The sequence below is a fragment of the Salminus brasiliensis genome, chromosome 4, assembly GCF_030463535.1.
Source record: "Salminus brasiliensis chromosome 4, fSalBra1.hap2, whole genome shotgun sequence".
Lineage (NCBI taxonomy): Eukaryota > Metazoa > Chordata > Actinopteri > Characiformes > Bryconidae > Salminus > Salminus brasiliensis.
This window is the reverse complement of record NC_132881.1, coordinates 3,360,829-3,379,484: the sequence shown is the minus strand read 5'-3', so window position 1 is coordinate 3,379,484 and position 18,656 is coordinate 3,360,829. Positions and strand designations below refer to the sequence as shown.

Here is an 18,656-nt window from a genome sequence, read left to right as displayed (position 1 = left end):
TTTACTCCACTGGCTACATAAAGTCTTAAGCTGCCTCCCAGTTATGTACTACATGTTAATAATAAAAGGTATAGTCCATATGCTAATCTTAATAGTGGTGGTTTGGCAGGTTAATACACTGAATATTAACATGCTAACTCGTTTTCTACTAAGTGATGAAGGGCTGCTATGCTAACATTGGTCTATGCAAGTTCTCTAGCCGCTGTTTCCCTGCCCTTGCATTGACCCATCATAACTACACTCAAAAAATGATTTGAATATTTAAGTGTGCCCACCTTTGACAATTTATCTATACTATGTACTTTATACTCAAAAACTAGTTAACATTAGTAAATAGCACACATTTGGGACACACCCTTAGACTTCACTCGAGTTTATTCTCATTTGTCCCAGTTAGCACTGGGAAGGTAAAATTTACTCCACCTTGAGTTCATGTATAAATGTGCACAGTATTTTACAATACCCTCTTTAAATAATAAATCCAAATAATACTTCTTTCAATGTAATGACAATCTTGTCAAATGTGGTAAGGGTACAACTCAATTTAAGGTGTTTTGGGGATTTGAAAAACATCTAGAACATCAAGTTTAGGTTGAATTCATTAAGTTTGACAGTGTGGCTATGTACAGTGACTATATCTAAGATGTTTTCAACTCCCATGACAAAATATCTTGGAGTTGCATGGTAAATAAATCTCGCAATGAACCATTCATGGCATAAAAAATTAACATAGCATTGCATTATAACAAAGCATAGAAAAAAACTCCTCTTTTCTGCTTTATTGGCTTTCCATCTGAAATGCTGCACTTTGCTTACAGATGGACCTTGAAGGAAAACAACAAAACAGAATGCAAACTGCAGTGTTTACCTAAAGGCTTGCCAGCCCTAGCTTCATCACTGCCATGTTGGAGAAGAAAGCATGCAAACACGGTGCTAGCATGCAAACAAAGCCCAAAGTGTCACAAATGCTAATGCTAAAAAACATTTTTTATTAAAGGCCCATCTAGGGGACAACATTGCCCATTTTATCTGTCCTTATTAAATAAGCGCTGAATTAATCAAATAATAGAAGTGTATTTAAAAATACACTGGAGGAAAAGCACTGCAACGCAAGGCAGAAATGCAGGGAACAAGTTCACTAAGAGTTCTGATGAATTCCTTTACTTTCAAGCTCGCCCAGCTGAACATGAGTAGCAGCGTGGAGGCAGCGGATCCGCAGGGAGGGGATGTGAAAGCAGAAAGGCTTTAGCTAATACACACACTGCTGTTGACTTGCACTCTGTAGCTTGTCAATATTTCATTACAGCACTCGTCTAAAGCACAAGGCCCCGTATTAGCATAATCTAACGGACAAGTTGGCTCCCAAATCTTCTTTTGAGTCATCTGAGGCCATGTCCTGGTTGAAGGTACTGTATCTGGTACCCTTTGAAGGTTGGACCGGGCCTTCTGAAAGCCTCTCCGGTTTATGGTGAGATCTATTCAAATGGCAGTATTTGCATTGTTGAACTCTCGTTGGCCCATGTGCGGTCCTAGGTCAGTCAGGATTTTGCCGACGCTGGTTCTCCATCTCTCTCTGAGAAGCCTGAAGCGGAGTCTCAGAAAGACGCCTCAGAAAGAGTAGAAAAAACATCGGAGCCTGCCTCAAAATGCACTGTTTTTTGGATCTGGAAGTGCAAAGGCAAAGATTTGCCTTCTTTGATGTTCAAAAAACTGCCTATTCTCTTGCGTTTAAGAATTCTCGCTTTACGAGTTGTTTGTCCTCTTGGAATAGTCAGAGCTACGCTGTGAAAATGTATATCTCGGTGTGTAGAATCATCTTGAATATAGTCAAAAGATAAAATTGATCTCATTCTGAGATCTTTAAAACCACTTACATAATACGTAAAAGGTTCCCCTTGTTCCACCAAAACAACTTTGATTTGTTGAGGCATGGACCCAATTAGCCTTGGGCACCCATGACTCTGTCACCCGGTCACACTTTTCTAGAGCACTTGTCCACTGCATATGGGAAACGCCTCACAAGACCTGCCTGATGTTTTGGAGATCTTCTGACCCAGTCGTCTAGAACTTCACCCAGAGTGAAGCCACCAGAGTGGCTCAGATTCTTCTGCAGGCCCATTTGTCCTACTTTTAACAAATCATCTTCAAGAACTGACCGTTTACCTGCTGCCAGAATGGCCATACCACTTCTTGACAGGTGACATTGAAATCAGTATTTTGATGAGTTAATCAAATGTTATTCATCATACCGGTGAGTGGTTTTAATGTTATGGCTGATGGGGGTGGAGAAAATAGTGTTTGCACATTTTGCTATCTGAAAAAATATTAATATGTGTTTGATATCAACAGTTAAACCTGTTTTGAAGAAAAATATTTCAATACGTGTTTTTTTTTACGTAGTCTAAGGCATTGATTCTCAACTCTGGTCCTGGAGGCACACCCTGTCCTGCACGTTTTAGCACTTTCCCTGCTCCCAGCACACCTGATTCAGCTAATCAGCTCATTAAGAAGCCCACTCAGAGCTGCATGGGCTGTATTAAAGCAGTGAGTCCACTAAAATGTATGGTGAAGGGTGACCAGGACCAGGGTTAAGAAATGCTGGGCTAAGGAGATAAGCCTGGGGGCAGGCTCTCTGCTAAATACACCTCAGCCACCAGAGGGAGGCAGAAAGCTCCTCCTTGCCAATTAACCGTCAACTGGCATCACCTGTGCCTAGCCTTACTAAAAGCAGAGCTTTTTTTTCCTAACTCACTGTGGTCAATTTTGAGATGTCCTTGGCAAGTGCAGGCTGAACATACACTAAAACCTGAAAATGCTTTTAAAAGGCTAAAGTCACAGACTATAATCTTGCAGGGTTGCAAGTAAATTATTTTATTATTTTTATTTTTTTAATGTATTTCTTCCCAATTTTGTCTATTATTTTTATTATTATTTACTTTACGAGGCCTCCCTGGAGTCTCCTCCATGTCTAACCTACCAGCCAGTGATGTTTGAGTAGCCACTTTGCTGCTTACTATTTGGTTTTAGAGAGAGTTCTCCCTATTGGTCCTTTATATCAAAATGTGCTTAGAGGACTAAGAGCTTAAATAAGACACAAGAAAAACACAGCTATCCTGACCGCCTTACGCTAAGCAATCGAGAGTGCTCTGCAACTCCAGCAAGTAATTGGAAATTTGTCTACAACAGTAAAATCGCTTGCAATGATCTGGTCATCTAGTAAAGACTCTTGAAGTTATCATGTACTCAACTTTTGATGTTCCAACTCACAGGAGTGTACAGCCATCATATCCGGCTTTAAGGCATGCTGTGAGTTGGTATTTGCCAAGAAAGGCTCCTTAATGCTTCTTGGATGTACGATTAGACAAACAATGTCGCTGGTGTAGAACACTTACATTATGTCAGCTTTTGAAAGCTTCCTCACACCTACTTTTGGCTCTCAAGAAGTGTCAATTGAAAGGTTGTTGGGGATTAAAAAAATTTACTGTTATAGCATTACTCCAAAGCAAACTTTTTGGCACCTTCAAGAGTGACTGCAATGGTTTTTCCTCTGAGTTGCATTTTGGATTTTATCGCAGTCTGGGCGCATATTCATAAATCATGCCTGTTCTCCTATTATTCTCCTGTGGGCCTGTAAAGGAAGTCTCAGAAATATTCCTTTGTAGGATTCTTTTCTTATTAGAAGATGCCAACAGAGCTTCCATTTTCACAGTGATCTGTTTTCTGTACAGCTAAAAAAAAAAAATACATATATACATACACACATGGACAAAATTGTTGGTACCCCTCGGTTAATAAAAGTGGTCACAGAAATAACTTCAATCTGACAAAAGTAATAATAAATAAAAATTCGATGAAAATAAACAAAAGAAAATCAGACATTGCTTTTGAACCATGCTTCAACAGAATTATTTAAAAAAATAAACTCATTAAACAGGCCTGGACAAAAATGATAGTACCCCTGAAAATAATGTGACCAAAGGGACATATTAAATCAAGGTGTGTACACTAATTAGCATCACAGGTGTCTACAATCTTGTAATCAGTCAGTGGGCCTATATATAGGACTACAGGTAGTCACTGTGCTGTTTGGTGACATGGTGTGTACCACACTCAACATGGACCAGAGGAAGCGAAGGAAAGAGTTGTCTCAGAAGATTAGAAAGAAAATTATAGACAAGCATGTTAAAGTTAAAGGACACCATTGTTGAAAACAAATCACTGGAATTTGCCAAACTACATGTTAACAAGCCCCAAAGCTTCTGGTAGAATGTCCTATGGACAGATGAGATAAAAATGGCACATCAGCTCTATGTTCACAGACAGGAAAATGAACACTGTCCCTACTGTGAAACATGGAGGAGGCTCTGTTATGTTCTGGGGCTGCTTTGCTGCATCTGGCACAGGGTGTCTTGAATCTGTGCATTCCAATGAAATACTATGGAAATGCTGGTGAAAATGATAACTTGCATGGTGACCTGAAATACATCCAGGTTCCCACATGATCGATTCATTGTGACTGGAGGTAAAAAAAAAACACTTTGTCCCGCAGTCCGGAGGCCCCTGCAGCCAGATTTAGCCATAAAAACCTGCATGTGTGTTAAACTGACATCTGTCATGCCAGTGCAAACCCTAGATGGGGTGGGCTGGTCACGTTTAATGGCATAGCATCAGAGTGGACTTACAGGTCCACTGTGCATGCACCATTTGCTGCTCTGCTATTAACCTTTTCACATTAGAGCCACTCAGTGAGTTTTTGCAGCAGCTGCTTCTGAATGGAAGCTTTCTGTGATTGCTTGAATGCCTGTGTCTAAATGGCTGAAGTTTGCAAAGCCAGTGCAGCTGGTGCAGCGGTCCCATGCTGAGCAATTCGGGGGATGTGTGTCAAGGGGTCATTTTTCTTAATGCATTTATTTATATATTTGGTTTATTTAATTATTTTTTATGTGGTTGGTGTGGTGCAACAGATAACACCACTACCTTCCAGTGAACTGTCACAACATGTGGGAGGCTGGGGTTCGATTCCCGCTCTGGGTGACTGTGCTGTGCTACACCAATAAGAGTCCTTGGGCAAGACTCCTAACACTACATTGGCCCACCTCTGTAATACAATTAATCTTGTAAGTCACTCTGGATAAGAGCGTCAGCTAAATGCCGTAAATGTAAATTTATTTAGTTATGTATTCATTCACAGGGATGGATGTGATGGGATGAAAAGTAAGGCCCACCATTTATTTATTTATTTATCTTTTACAAAGACTAAAAATGCTTCTTTCATTAGACTCTGCAGCTATTGTTCTCTTCTCCGGTGTAGCATGTCCATTTTGGTACCCAAAGAGGTGCAGAGTGTATTTCGTGAACATGCGTTAGTCCATTAACGGGTATTATACTTTGATTGACTTCTACTAAGGTCCAAAAGGTACTGAGGGTATGGAGATTTTATGAATAGGGACAAATCTGGCCTGTTGTTGCTGTTCCTTTGCTCCACCATTTAAATAGAATTCCATTCTGTGATTAATTAGCTTCTGTAATTAAACTCTTTCATTTTGTATCAGTTAGGTCTGACTGTGCGCTTCTGACCTTTTATCCATTTGTTTTGTCCGAATTAATAATTCATTAGAAATACTTAAGCATAAGTATCACCTGGAGTATTACCTGATGATTCATTTACAGGGTTAACATCAGCGACATTTGGTCCCCCACAAAGGGTTAAATACACCTACACACATAGGTGCAGACAACCGAAAGGGACATTGAATCGCTCACCACTCCACCAATCCCCCCTTCCACGGGGGACTACTAAAGCAGAAGGGGTAATGACCACTGCAATCCTGGCTCCAAGCACAAAGAAAAAAAGTCATGGTTGTGAAATTGCTATACCAGTAGGAAAACTGCAGTGAAAGTGACCCTGTGTATACACTGTTAGAAAACTGGGAGTTTCAGCTGTAGGGTCTGTGTTGCCAGATTCATAATTGTAGTGAATATTGATTCCAGTGTTTAAGCTGGCAAGCTACAGACAGTAACTGAAGGGGCGGAATGGCAGGTTGGAGGACATGCTGCTGAGTAACCAGATTAAGGACACATTCCGATGGTCTCCGATGGTCTTTAGATGCTTTTCAGCGGCTTAGAGTCGTCCAGTGGACTAAGGGGCTGCCAATATACCAATAAGATGTGAGGATTACTGGTTCGAATCCCTGGTCATAATGCTTGCCATCAGCAGCCGGAGTCAGAGAGAGCACAATTAGCCTTGCTATTTCAAGGGTGGGCTGATGGCCCTTTTTTTCCCCACATCACTCCGAGTGTGATGTTGGTCAGCACAGGCACCTGCCCACGCTATCATTCATGCATATGGCGGTTCAAAAAAGAGATGGTGGCTGGTTAGAGGAGACATGTGCTGGTATTCACCCTTCTAGGGGGCATTGTTGGTGACTGGGGGAGTTAATATGAATGAGGATAGAGCAAATGACCTTACAAATGACCTTATATAACCACAAAATGTGATATTCCCCCGTGATTCCAGCTCTGTAAGTACAAAATTCCAGGTCTGCACCTGTGCATTCAAATACACCTAAAGAAATGGCTTCTGCAAAGTTTCCCTGAGCTTCAACCAGACTTTCTTGTCTGGTGCTCACATCCCCGAGTTTGACAGGTCAGAGAAAAGCACAAAGTCATCCAGCTGATGTGGAGTGACAAGTTGGACAAATCATGTCCCAGTGACATCTCGATTCAGTACGGTACCTCTGTAGATCTGCAAAGAGGCAACCAGGCAAATGTCGACTGGCTGAGCCCAGCATGCATGCAGGAAGAAAGGCAGCATAAATCCTGCCTAGGCATGCATTTCCTAAGGACACATCTGCTTCCCCAGGAGGTGCTGGGAGGTTCTTAGGAAATTCAGGATCACAGTATTTGATCACTAAATACATTTTGATATGATTGTTAATGATGCTTTATAACATCTAGCAGATGCTCTTATCCAGAGTGATTTACAGAATTGCTCAGATGCCCACAAAGAAAAATCCACAGATACCTCTAGCAAGCACACCTCTATTAAGCACATAGATACTAAGATACCTCTATTAAGCACACTTGGAGAGATGGTCTTTAGCCAGTATTTAAAGACCCCAAGCGTTCAACTGTTTAGACCCCCAGGAGAAGTTTGTTTCATCACTTTGGCTCCAGAAATGCCTGTCGCCCTGTTCTATTCAGATTGATACATGTGGCATATTCTTTCAGTTTCTTAATGCTGGATTGAACTGAACTGAACTGAACTGATTTTGTTTGTATCCGTCCCTTGACCTCTACTCCTCAGTAAGCTTTATGCAGAGCAACTTACATATTACAGTACTCGTATTACAAAAGTGGACCAATGTAGTGCTGGCAGTGGTCAAAAGCCGATCTGCACCTAGAGCCCTTTGAGCTTCAAGTACGGCTCAGCTCGACCCGCCATCCTTTAAGATCCAAGGAAAACGTGCATTTTTCTTTTCTGCACTGGAACAAACTTCCCCTGGGTGTCCGAACAGCAGAGGTGCTCACTGTCCTCAAACACAGACTGAAGAACTTCCTCTTCTGAGAGTACTTGGGGATTATGGGAAGAGTATTATGGTCTCCATATTGACTTGGGTTTAATAGTGTCTAAGCTATATTTGGTATATTTGGATTTTTTTGTCTATTCAAACTAGCTGAGGTTATTCTTCAGTAAACAGTGAAGCACTTTTGTTATTGGTGTAGCACAGCACAGTCAACCAGACTGGGAATCGAACCTAGTCTCCCAAATGGTGTGGTAACTCACTGGCCAGTAGTGTTGTCATCTGTTGCGCCACACCAACCACTGGTCTTCATGGTGTATTCGTAGTCAGGAATACTGATTAACCAGTAGCTGGACCTTCCAGACAAGGGTCTTAAGACAGTAATCTCTTGAGACACATTGACTGCACTTTACTAACCCGGAGACTACTAGCACCAATTGCTTTGGCCTCTGTTAAATTGGTTCAGTCACTTTAATGGGGGTGAATATTTATGCATCACTTTTTCTGTTTTTCTTTACAATATATATTTTTGTCTAATTGGAAATTCTTGGAAAAAATATATTGATCATTAATTCTGTTAAATGTAAGCAATAAAAGGGGAAAACATCCTTTCTAACTTTCTAATTATGCAGGTAGATAAATATTCTGGCCTTCAGTCCATCTCTTGAAGGTCTAACCAATAGAAGTGTGTTTATTAAGTGCTCTTCTTCAGACACTGCGGCTATTTTACACCATGTTATAACTGGCCACAGAAACAGAATACTCTGTAACTATCATCCCTCCCAGCTGATTTTCTCAAATGCACATGTAAGAAGGAGAGAAACCTGATTTGCAGTTGTACGCTGCCCATAAACTGCTTGTTTCGCACTTATTAGGAGTGGGCCTTATTGGGCAGAATGGTTCCAATTTGGGCCTGAAGCCTACAACAAAAGGCTTAGTGCATCTGGGCCTCACTTTCTGTCTGAATCACACTCAAGAATAACAGTTAAGGACTCAAGTGAGAAAAAGAGCAGTTCTGTTTGTCTTTGGTAATTTTTTCCATTAGCAGCCTCTTGAATTAACAGGATAGCGTTGCAAAGAAAACTGCCACTCGCTGGGGTTGCACAGCGCCCAGCGTTTGCCACCATGTAATTGAGACAAATTACCCATTTTCTTGAAGCCATTATTCTGGCATTCGTAATGAAACACTTGTGGAGGTCAGTCGTATTAACACGGCGCTACTTTTCAGGAATTTGAAAATGAAATGATTTCGTTATGGCAGATTAGAAGTTTAATTGTATAGGATAGATACTAGCGGTAAACTAGCATTAGAGTTTCTCTGTGAGAACCCAAAGTTGTAGACTGAAGTTTACCGTATTTATCAGGGTTTATCCACTCCACAACCACCTTCTGAGGTGTGTTTGGGGTCATGGTCCTGATGAAACCAAGTTTCAACCATCCAGCTTTGGATTCTAGCTAAGAATTCTGAGTTAGTCCTTCTTCATTATTCTGATCAGCCCCAGAGCCTCACCTTTACTCCTCCAAACATACCACTGGTAATCATGGCTTCCCTTCCGATTAGTGACGGGGACATCACATGCATGGGGGGGATCAAATTTTCCCCTGTTGGGATGGTTGATGTGAACCTTATGTGAAGCCACTGTCCCATATCTGTGGGATTTTATGCATTGCACTGCTGACACATGATTGGGTGATTAGATAAGTGTGAGAATGAGTAGGTGTACAGGATATTCCCCTATATGGGGAATTGCCCACATTGCCAAATCCTGTTTGGATTTTCTTGCCAAAATCTAAACTATGCTTGAGTTTCATGAACCTTTCAATGTTAGATTTTGCTCTTCAGGTGAGCAGGGATGCAAACACTCATTGACGTGCCATTGTGCCCGAAGGGATTTGACAGGAATTTTGCTGAACCATAATTTAGGTTAGGTTATTAAAACTTCCCCTCCAGATCTGAAATCTTTATCGTACGGCTGCAATTACGACCTTCTCAGTAAATGAAATCATCAGATTTCTGGTCACACGGGCTCCTGTGTTTGCTCGTCCATTCATCACCATCGCTGTTCCCAATGTGATTTTTCGTGGCACCTTTCTTGTAAAGTCTGTTGTGTCTGAGCATAATCTGATTGATTGCCTATTAATGGCTGTGAAGCCGAGCGTGATTTACTCTTTCGTATGAGATGAGACAGCTGCCATTTTTCATGCTTAATGGTGTCCATTAAGGCTTTAAGTCTTCTCCAGTGACGCCGGTCCCCATGGAGAAACAGCATCCATTACTCTGCTCTTTCCAATCAGCCTCTTTCAGGGCTCCATTTCCAGCCGTGTTGATTTGATGATATTGTTCCCTGCCAATAACCTGCCGCATTGTGCCGGATCGTGAGCAAGCATTTTGCCAATCAAACGCACTCATGCCCTTCTGTGTACAGTGCTTTAGCCCTTGAAACGCACCCACCTGTGTACTATTATAGGAACAGCTTCCAGGAATGTTCAGCTTTCACTCATCTCAATGCTCTTTCTCTTTTTTTCCCATCTGTAATCCCGAACAGAGAGCAAGGAGGTGTACAAGAGGCAAGTGCTGTCAATCACCTGCATTGCCATGGGAATAAGCTTCCTGGGAACACTCTGTATGGCTCTCTACTGCCGGAACAAGTGAGTATATGTCTAAATCCGTAAGTGTTTAATGCGCTCCTGAAGCCTTAACAGCTGGAAGATAGGGCACTCTAACAATCTCTGGCAAGAAACAAGCCAGAAGTGTAATGATCTGGAGGTAGAACAAGGGTTCTCATGAAAAGTAGCTCCTTCAAAAACAGCTTTGATTTGAATGCCTTTGTTGGACCTAGCACAGGTCATCCTGAGGGACCTAGCTTTATCCTTGTTTAAGCTAGCCTTTCCCTTTGCTGCCAGTTAAGTTGAAACAGTTGTTTGAAATTGAGTCAGGCCTCCAGGATTGCAGTGTCACTCGTCTTCTCCTGGTAGGACAGGACATTTGGAAATATGTGTGTTTTAAGGGAACTGGAATGGACGAAAGTTAAGCACATTTTGTTCTCAAACTACCGCCCATGCAACATCCACAGTCCACCAATTCAGGAACCCAGTTCTGATGCAAACGCTAGCAGATGCCAGTGCTGGCCAGTGAAGTGGACACTGAAGTGATGTAGGGAGAAAGAGAGCCATCTACCCACCCCGAAAGAGCAAGGCCAGTTGCACTCTTTCTGGCTCTGGCTGCTGATGGCCCTGTATGTGAACCATTGGGTCATGGTGGCAGGGCCTTTGTAGCAGCTGGACCACTCGGGGTCCAAGATCTGACTATTTGAGATATTCTACATCAAATATGATTCAAAATAAAATTTGAAGGGTGGATAGAACATGCCAATTAACATCACTGATGTTTTCATGTGTTGAAAACAATTAGATTACCCCCCCCCAAAAAAAAACCTGCTGCTGTGAATTGCAGCCCACTTCATTATCTATGTGCCATGCCGGTATCTTCAAAGCAGACCCACAGATTGTTCAGTCTATGGAACCTCGCGCAGTAGCCAAGAATTATGGCTTATTAGTCTGGGTATTTGATCTCAGCATGGAATGGGGGGATTTTAAATGCTGATCAAATCTTTCTGATTTTCTACCTGAAAGCACATAGCCAGGCAGGAGATGGTCGCTGTCCATCCTGTCACTGGACAAACATGGCAGGAATAATAGATTACTTTGTCACTCAAAGCTTATGGAGCAGAACACTGAGGAAAACCGTTGTAATTTCCAAACAACTTACATGATGATGTAAGTTGTCATACTTCACAAAAATAGGCCTTGATGGAGTGTCATTGTGATAAAACGTACTATACGTCTTTACAAATGACTGTACCTTTACTTTTGAGGATTGATTAATGACCCATGCATTGTATACATAGTATGTACATGTGTGAATGCTATAATGATCAGATTAAATCACAATGGATCTGCCACCTACAGGAGACGCAGGGAAAAGCTCCAGGCCCATCTGAAAGAAAGTCGCATGCTGAAGAACTACAGCCACAGCTCATCTGGCCTGCCATGCAAATCTGGCCTCCAGCTGCAAAATGTAAGTACTTGGGAGACATCTCTTGATCCCAGGCTGAATTCCTCTTGATTCTCCCCTGGATCTACAGTTGTAATCGAAATTATTCAAGCCCCAGTGCAAAGGTTTTAGGTTTATTAACAAAATATAAAAAATGTCAGTGTTTGCCATAAACCAATCAAACAAGAGCAATTTCAATATCCCCACACAACCAATATAACAAGAGCTTTCTCCAAGTTCCGTACTAGTCATTTCAGCCCCTTCATGACCAGCGTCTTCACTGCTCAGTAGAGCACCCTTCTGCTAAAAGCACCTTCCTCAAAATCCCACCAGATTTTCTGTGGGCTTCAAGTCAGGCGACTGTGATGACCAGTCCAGAATCTTCCAGAACTTCTGTAGGATACAAAAACAAGTGTGGGCATTGTTGGACCCTGCAGCAGGACGATGATCTCAATTTTCTACCTGAAAGAACATAGTCAGTCTTTCCACCCTGTCACTGGACAAACATGGCAGGAATAATAGATTGCTGTCACTCAAGCCTTATGGAGCAACTTACTTACACACATGATGATGGGACTGACTGCCAAAAGCACAATCAGGCTGGAGGGTCATTTAAAATCAGCCCGCAAATCCTCAAAAGTCCAGTAAGACTTGGTTTCAGAAGACGTCCTGGAAGATGCTGGAGTGGTCGTCACCATCGCCAGATTTGAACCCTGTAGATGGTGGGATTTGAAGAAGGTGGTTGCAGCAGCAAACCCAAGAATATGAGTGAACTGGGGGCCACCGCTCATGGGGAATGGGCTAAGATTCCTCAGGAACGCTGCCAGAAGCTGGTGTCTGGTGGCTTTTTGAGCTCAATTTTGAGAAACCAGTTCTATTAGTTGTGTTGCAATATTTAAAATGCTCTTGTTTGATTGGTTGATTGCAGACATCGGAAATGTGTACATTTTGCTAATAAAGCTAATTTGAAATGAGGTTGAATCTTTTTTTGCAAATGTATGTAGCTTTTTGAATGTCACTGAAAACAAGGAAGCTAGTAACATCAACACTAAAGTCAAAGTCAGTAGCATCAACACTAAAGTCAAAACAATAAAAAAAAACTGATTTTAAGCCATACAAATAAAAAAAAAAACACCTACAATACAAGTCAAAAGCTTGGTAACACCTGGTTAAATGTGTGCTGATAATCATCTTCAACAAACTGTCTCCAAATGCTAGGCTGACCATTTTTTTGTTGTTGTTTTCCACCGTAGTTAGGATGTCGTGGCTAATTACTTGCTAAATTAGTAAATGTGTATTGTGTATTAATGCATACTAACATTAACAGTAGTTGCAATATTTGAGAGGTATTTCCACCTTCAAACACACACACACACACTACCACGGTCCTTCAACTTAGGCCCACTTGAATCCCCCCCAGCCACGACATCCTAACTACTGCAGATACACTTGTGTCCCCAGTGTCCTCTTTTGGGATAAACAGAAAAATATGGTCAGTCATGTTATTTAAGATGATGATCAGCGCCCATTCAAGCAGTGTGTCCAAACTTTTGACTGGTGCATGCACATAATACTGCGATAAGGAACTTTATATATCATTTTTATTGTAACCTTTTAAAGTACTTGCAGGACTGTCAAGTTACACCTCCCCCCCAACATTTGCACTGCACTGTAGATTACCAAAGCAATAGTGCTGATGCACTTCTCCACATTTAAAGAACTTACACAATAAACATCTAACAGAAGCCATTGGCCAGTAGTTCCCCTAGGTAAACATTTATGTGAAACATTATTTTGGTGGAGAACTCATGAATTAATTAGGCTGCAAATGTGTATTATTCATAATTAAAGAGATGGGACTACTTTTCCAGAGGGAGCCATGTTTTCTGAGAGGAACTGCTCACAGGATTGCTAGAAAGTCAAACCCCTCAGTTTTCCTCCCTTCAGGAGGATTCAGCATATTCTGGAGTAGTGGTGCACTGTTCTACTGTGCAGCGACTCCTGCCCCAATGGGATCTTCATGGTAGGATGTGACCCTCTGCAGGTTTTTTTTTTTTTTTAAGGGAACATCTACAAGCAGTGGTGCGGGCAGAGTTTTTGAAGGCTGCTGATTGATTATGCCTGAATTTTGCAAAATCTAATAGACTGAAAAAGTGACCAGAAATACTTTTTATGTTGTTGAGGTATGATACAGATTGGGGTATTCCTCTAAACATGTCTGGTGAACGTCCCTGGTTTGAATTTTAATGCATTGTCAACCACTGTTGCGCCCCCTGCCCAGCAACCCACAGCGGTCCGGGAGCACCACCGGGGACAGTGGCGTGTTCAGTCACTTGCTCGCCTCTCCAGGGAGGGCTTTGTTCCCATTCATCACCTGCCCAATAGCGTCTGTCGACAGATCCATCTCACATAAGCCAATCTGGCTTGTTTGCATAGCAAACACAGCTGTAATTTGAATGTCAGTCAAACTCAGTGACTCAGGGATGCTTAATCTCACAAGCAATCACACACTCTGTCAGGAGACTTGCAAATGCCAAGCCAACCAATCAAAAATGGTCTGCTGACAAGGATGCTGGAGCTTTTTTTTTTAATAGAAATAGAACGAAGACTGCGCTCCCATGACATTTATTGTTTTTCCTGTTTTCCTGTGTTTCTTTTTTTTCATGCGAGGTCAAGCTCTATGTATAAGAAACTGTGCTACCAAACCTGAGGGCGTATCTGCTGTACAGTAAATGTCCAGTACATTCTTAAGGGGACATAGGTGGTTCCTTAATGAAGTGAAAATTTCAGTTACTGTGAATAGTTAAGTTGCTCAGTAGAAGATGATGAACTGAACTACCAACCATCAGCAGCCTCTGGCTCCCCTGAGCTGCTGCCTAGCACTCAATGAAAATAATTGATGCCCTCAAAACAGGAGAAGGCCATATGTATTTGTATTATAGTATTAGAAGGCCCCTGGATTTGTTATAAGGTTACTGGAGGGATGTGTAATGTCAGTGTGCAAAAATCTGTGGACCTATGAAGTAGCCAGAACTACAAGGTGGGTGTTTCCAATAAAGCAGGCAGTGACATTACAGTGCATATTTCTGATTTGATAGTAGCCGTGCTTTCCCATGTGGCTACTCTTGTCCAAGGGTCAGCTGAGTTGAGCTGCCTTCCCTGACACAAATGATACACTTCTGACTTCAAACCAATTACTGTCCATCCTGCCTTTAGTGTCCCTGGCTCTGTCCATTAAGACCGCTCACCTCCGGTCTTGCCCAATGCTTGCAGTGGTACTCGGCAAATGGAAAACGTCCTCCCAAGCACACATCCCGCAAATCATAATAGTCTGACACAAGGTGTCCAGCTTGGGCGTTAGCAGGCCTGCCCTATCTCCCGCTAGATTAAAACATCCATTACCTCAACACTCTCTTGCCTTTCGGAAACATAACTGCCCCTCTGAGATGTCAGCGGCACATTTATTACACCTTGCGCAACCTTTGCTTTGCCGCGATAAATACCTGAACTGAGCGGTGTAAGAGATAAGGTCAAGATTTCTTACCTTTTTGCAGCATTAGTAACCTGCTGCCGCTCACCAGAGGCATTTTCTTTGATGGCTGGCTTGGGTGTGTCCTAATACTGTATTATTTACTCATAGACCTTCCTTGACTGTGATCAATCCTAATTACCACCCTGTTTGATCCGAGACCTCATCTTATTCTGAGTCCTTCACTTACTGTGATAGGTTCTGATTGCGGCTTCATTTGCTCTGAGACCTTTCCTTGACTATGATTGGTTCTAATAACCGTATCATTTGTTCTGAGACTTCCCCCTGTATGTGTTTGGTTCTAATCATGGCTTCATTTGATCAGAGAAACTTTTTCCTGACAGCAGTTGTTTCTAATAACCTCATCATTTTTTTTCTGAGACGTCCCCCTGACTGTGGTTGGTTCTACTCATGGCTTCATTTGCTCTGAGACCTTTCCTTGACTATGATTGGTTCTAAAAACCCATAATTTGTTCTGAGACTTCCCCCATGTCTGTGTTTGGTTCTAATCATGGCTTTATTTGCTCTGATACCTTTTCTTCACAGCAGTTGGTTCTAATAACCTCATAATTTTTTCTGAGACTTCCCCCTGACTGTGGTTGGTTCTAATCGCAGCTTCATTTGCTCTGAATTCTTTCCTTGACTACAATTGATTCTAGTAACTTCATAATTTGTTTTCAGACTTCCGCCTGACTGTGATTGGTTCTAATCAAGACTTAATTTGTTTTTTCTTATACTTCCTTATAACTGTGTTTGGTTCTAATCACGGCTTCATTTGCTCTGAGACCTTTCCTTGACTAAGATTGGTTCTAATAACTTCATCATTTGTTCTGAGACCTCTTGATTGTGATTGGTTCTAATCAAGACTTCATTTGCTTTGAGACTTCCCGCTGTCTGTAATTGGTTCTAATCATGGCTTCATTTGCTCTGAGACCTTTTATTGACTACAGTTGGTTCTAATAACTTTGGCATGTGATTAGAACCTAGGACCTCCCTCTGATTGGTCTGAGACCTGAAGGTTTAGGATCCCTACTTATTGTACTTGCCTCAATGATTCACGAATGAGAAACAGAATTTCACCATGGTATTTTTATTCCATGTATTAATAGAGACTTCTCAGAGTTGCTTATGAAGTTTTAAGGGTTGTTGGATTCCTACATATGAGGCATGCTAGGATGCTGTGTTATCTACTGAACATTCTCCATCCATTTGATTCACCAGCACTAAGCTCTCAAGTTTGACTTAGAGCTTTGTTTGTTGGTACATCATAGTCGCTAGTGTACAGTCCTTGAGATAGCAATATCAGGTCATCAGGTCTTTAATAGAAGGATTGCACAGATGAGTCACTGTTTACTGAAAGGAAGAGGATTTTCGCCAATGATTTATTTTCCTTAATAAAAACAAAGCCAAGAGTTCACTACAGAGCTTAAACTGAACTCACACAGAAACAAAATTAGCATTAAAATTATGTAAACGTATGCACTTAGGTTTCACCAAGGTCATAAGGACCTACAGTTACAGGGATTAGGCATATTTGGGGAATGCTATGGGAAATGACATGGGTAACACCTTAAGTGACAGTATACACAGTTTGCTAAATGTTACTGTGGTGTTTACCTTGGCGACACTGTCCTTGCAAAAAGATGGAATATGCAACTGAGCCCTCCAACCAATTACAGTGCTCTCTACTGTGTCTTGGGAGCACCCTAACCAATGACAGCTCCAGATGAGTGTGTGTTCCCATGAGTCAAGGTGTTCATGTAAATCGACAAAAGTAAATAGCGACGTGTCAGATGGAATAAAGATAATGAGTCTATTTCCATACGGCTTTAATCACCGTACATCAACCTTCGCTTCGATTATAATCAACATAATTAAAACATGAATTATGTTAATACCTTTAAAATGTACCACATTAAATGTGAATAGAAGCCACAATGAAAATACACTGACTTAATAGATACAGATTAAACTTTAACAAAGCAATAGCTTTCCCAGTTAAAGAGTTTTAGTACAATACTACTACTAATAATAATATTAATAATATTAATAATATTGCTGTTGATGATGACAGTGATGATAATATAAACAGACTGTGGCTTTCTATGACTGTGGCAAATTCATGAATGTTATTTCTAGTGAACTAGAACAATTGCTGCTGTTGCTGTCAACAATGCTAAAAAAATAATGCTTGTTTGAATGTTATTAACAATATTCATATAACGTTTTTTATTAGTGTAAAAATATATTCTCATTCTTCCTCTTTCTTTTTCTTCTTCTTCTTCTAATAATAATAACAATATGAATTATTATTATTATTATTATTATTGATATATCATCATCATCATAATTGAAGCAATAATGATACTCTTACAGTTAAGGTTCACTAGATACAATATTTACTTTAAATGCAGTCAGGTAAGTGCAATTGTTTATTGGAAAGGTAAACAACACAATATAACTCCAAGTAAATCAAACTTCTGTGAAATCAAACTGTCCACTTAGGAAGCAACACTGATTGACAATCAATTTCACATGCTGTTGTACAAATGGAATAGACAACAGGTAAAAATTATTGGCAATTAGCAAGACACACTCAATAAAGGAGTGGTTCTGCAGGTGGGGACCACAGACCACTTCTCAGTACCAATTCTTTCTGGCTGTTATTTTGATCACTTTTGAATATTGGTGGTGCTTTCACACTCGTGGTAGCATGAGACAGACTCTACAACCCACACAAGTGGCTCAGGTAGTGAAGCTTATCCAGGATGGCACATCAATGTGAGCTGTGGCAAGAAGGTTTGCTGTGTCTGTCAGTACACCAGGAGACGTGGAGGAGGCCATAGGAGGGCAACAACCCAGCAGCAGGACTGCTACCTCAGCCTTTGTGCAAGAAGGAACAGGAGGAGCACTGCCAGAGCCCTGCAAAATGACCTCCAGCAGGCCACAAATGTGCATGTGACTCCATGAGGATGGTATGAAGGCCCGACGTTCACAGATGGGGGTTGTGCTCACAGCCCAACACCGTGCAGGATGCTTGGCAAATTCAGGATTTGCAAATTCGCCACTGGCGCCCTGTGCTCTTCACAGATGAAAGCAGGTTCACACTGAGCACATGTGACAGACGTGACAGAGTCTGGAGATGCCGTGGAGAGCAATCTGCTGCCTGCAACATGCTTCATCATGACCGGTTTGGCAGTGGGTGGGGTGGCATCCCATGGTGTGGGGTGGCATTTCTTTGGAGGGCCGCACAGCCCTCCATGTGCTCGCCAGAGGTAGCTGACTGCCATTAGGTACCGAGATGAGATCCTCAGACCCCTTGTGAGACCATATGCTGGTGCGGTTGGCCCTGGGTTCCTCCTAATGCAGGACAATGCTAGACCTCATGTGGCTGGAGTGTGTCAGCAGTTCCTGCAAAATGCAGGCATTGAAGCTATGGACTGGCCCGCCCGTTCCCCAGACCTGAATCTGATTAAGCACATCTGGGACATCATGTTTCGCTCCATCCACCAACGTCACGTTGTACCACAGACTGTCCAGGTGTTGGCGG

The 18,656-nt window shown here is 41.8% G+C and overlaps 1 protein-coding gene across 1 annotated transcript in view; it reads left to right on the top strand.

Annotated features, from left to right (window-relative positions):
- The window catches only part of nrg3a (neuregulin 3a), a 432,405-nt gene that overhangs the window by 392,256 nt on the left and 21,493 nt on the right, over positions 1–18,656 (top strand). The window contains exons 5-6 of the mRNA XM_072677356.1: positions 10,070–10,172; positions 11,493–11,601. Of these exons, the coding sequence (XP_072533457.1) occupies positions 10,070–10,172; positions 11,493–11,601 (212 nt within the window). The remainder of the gene's footprint in view (positions 1–10,069; positions 10,173–11,492; positions 11,602–18,656) is intronic.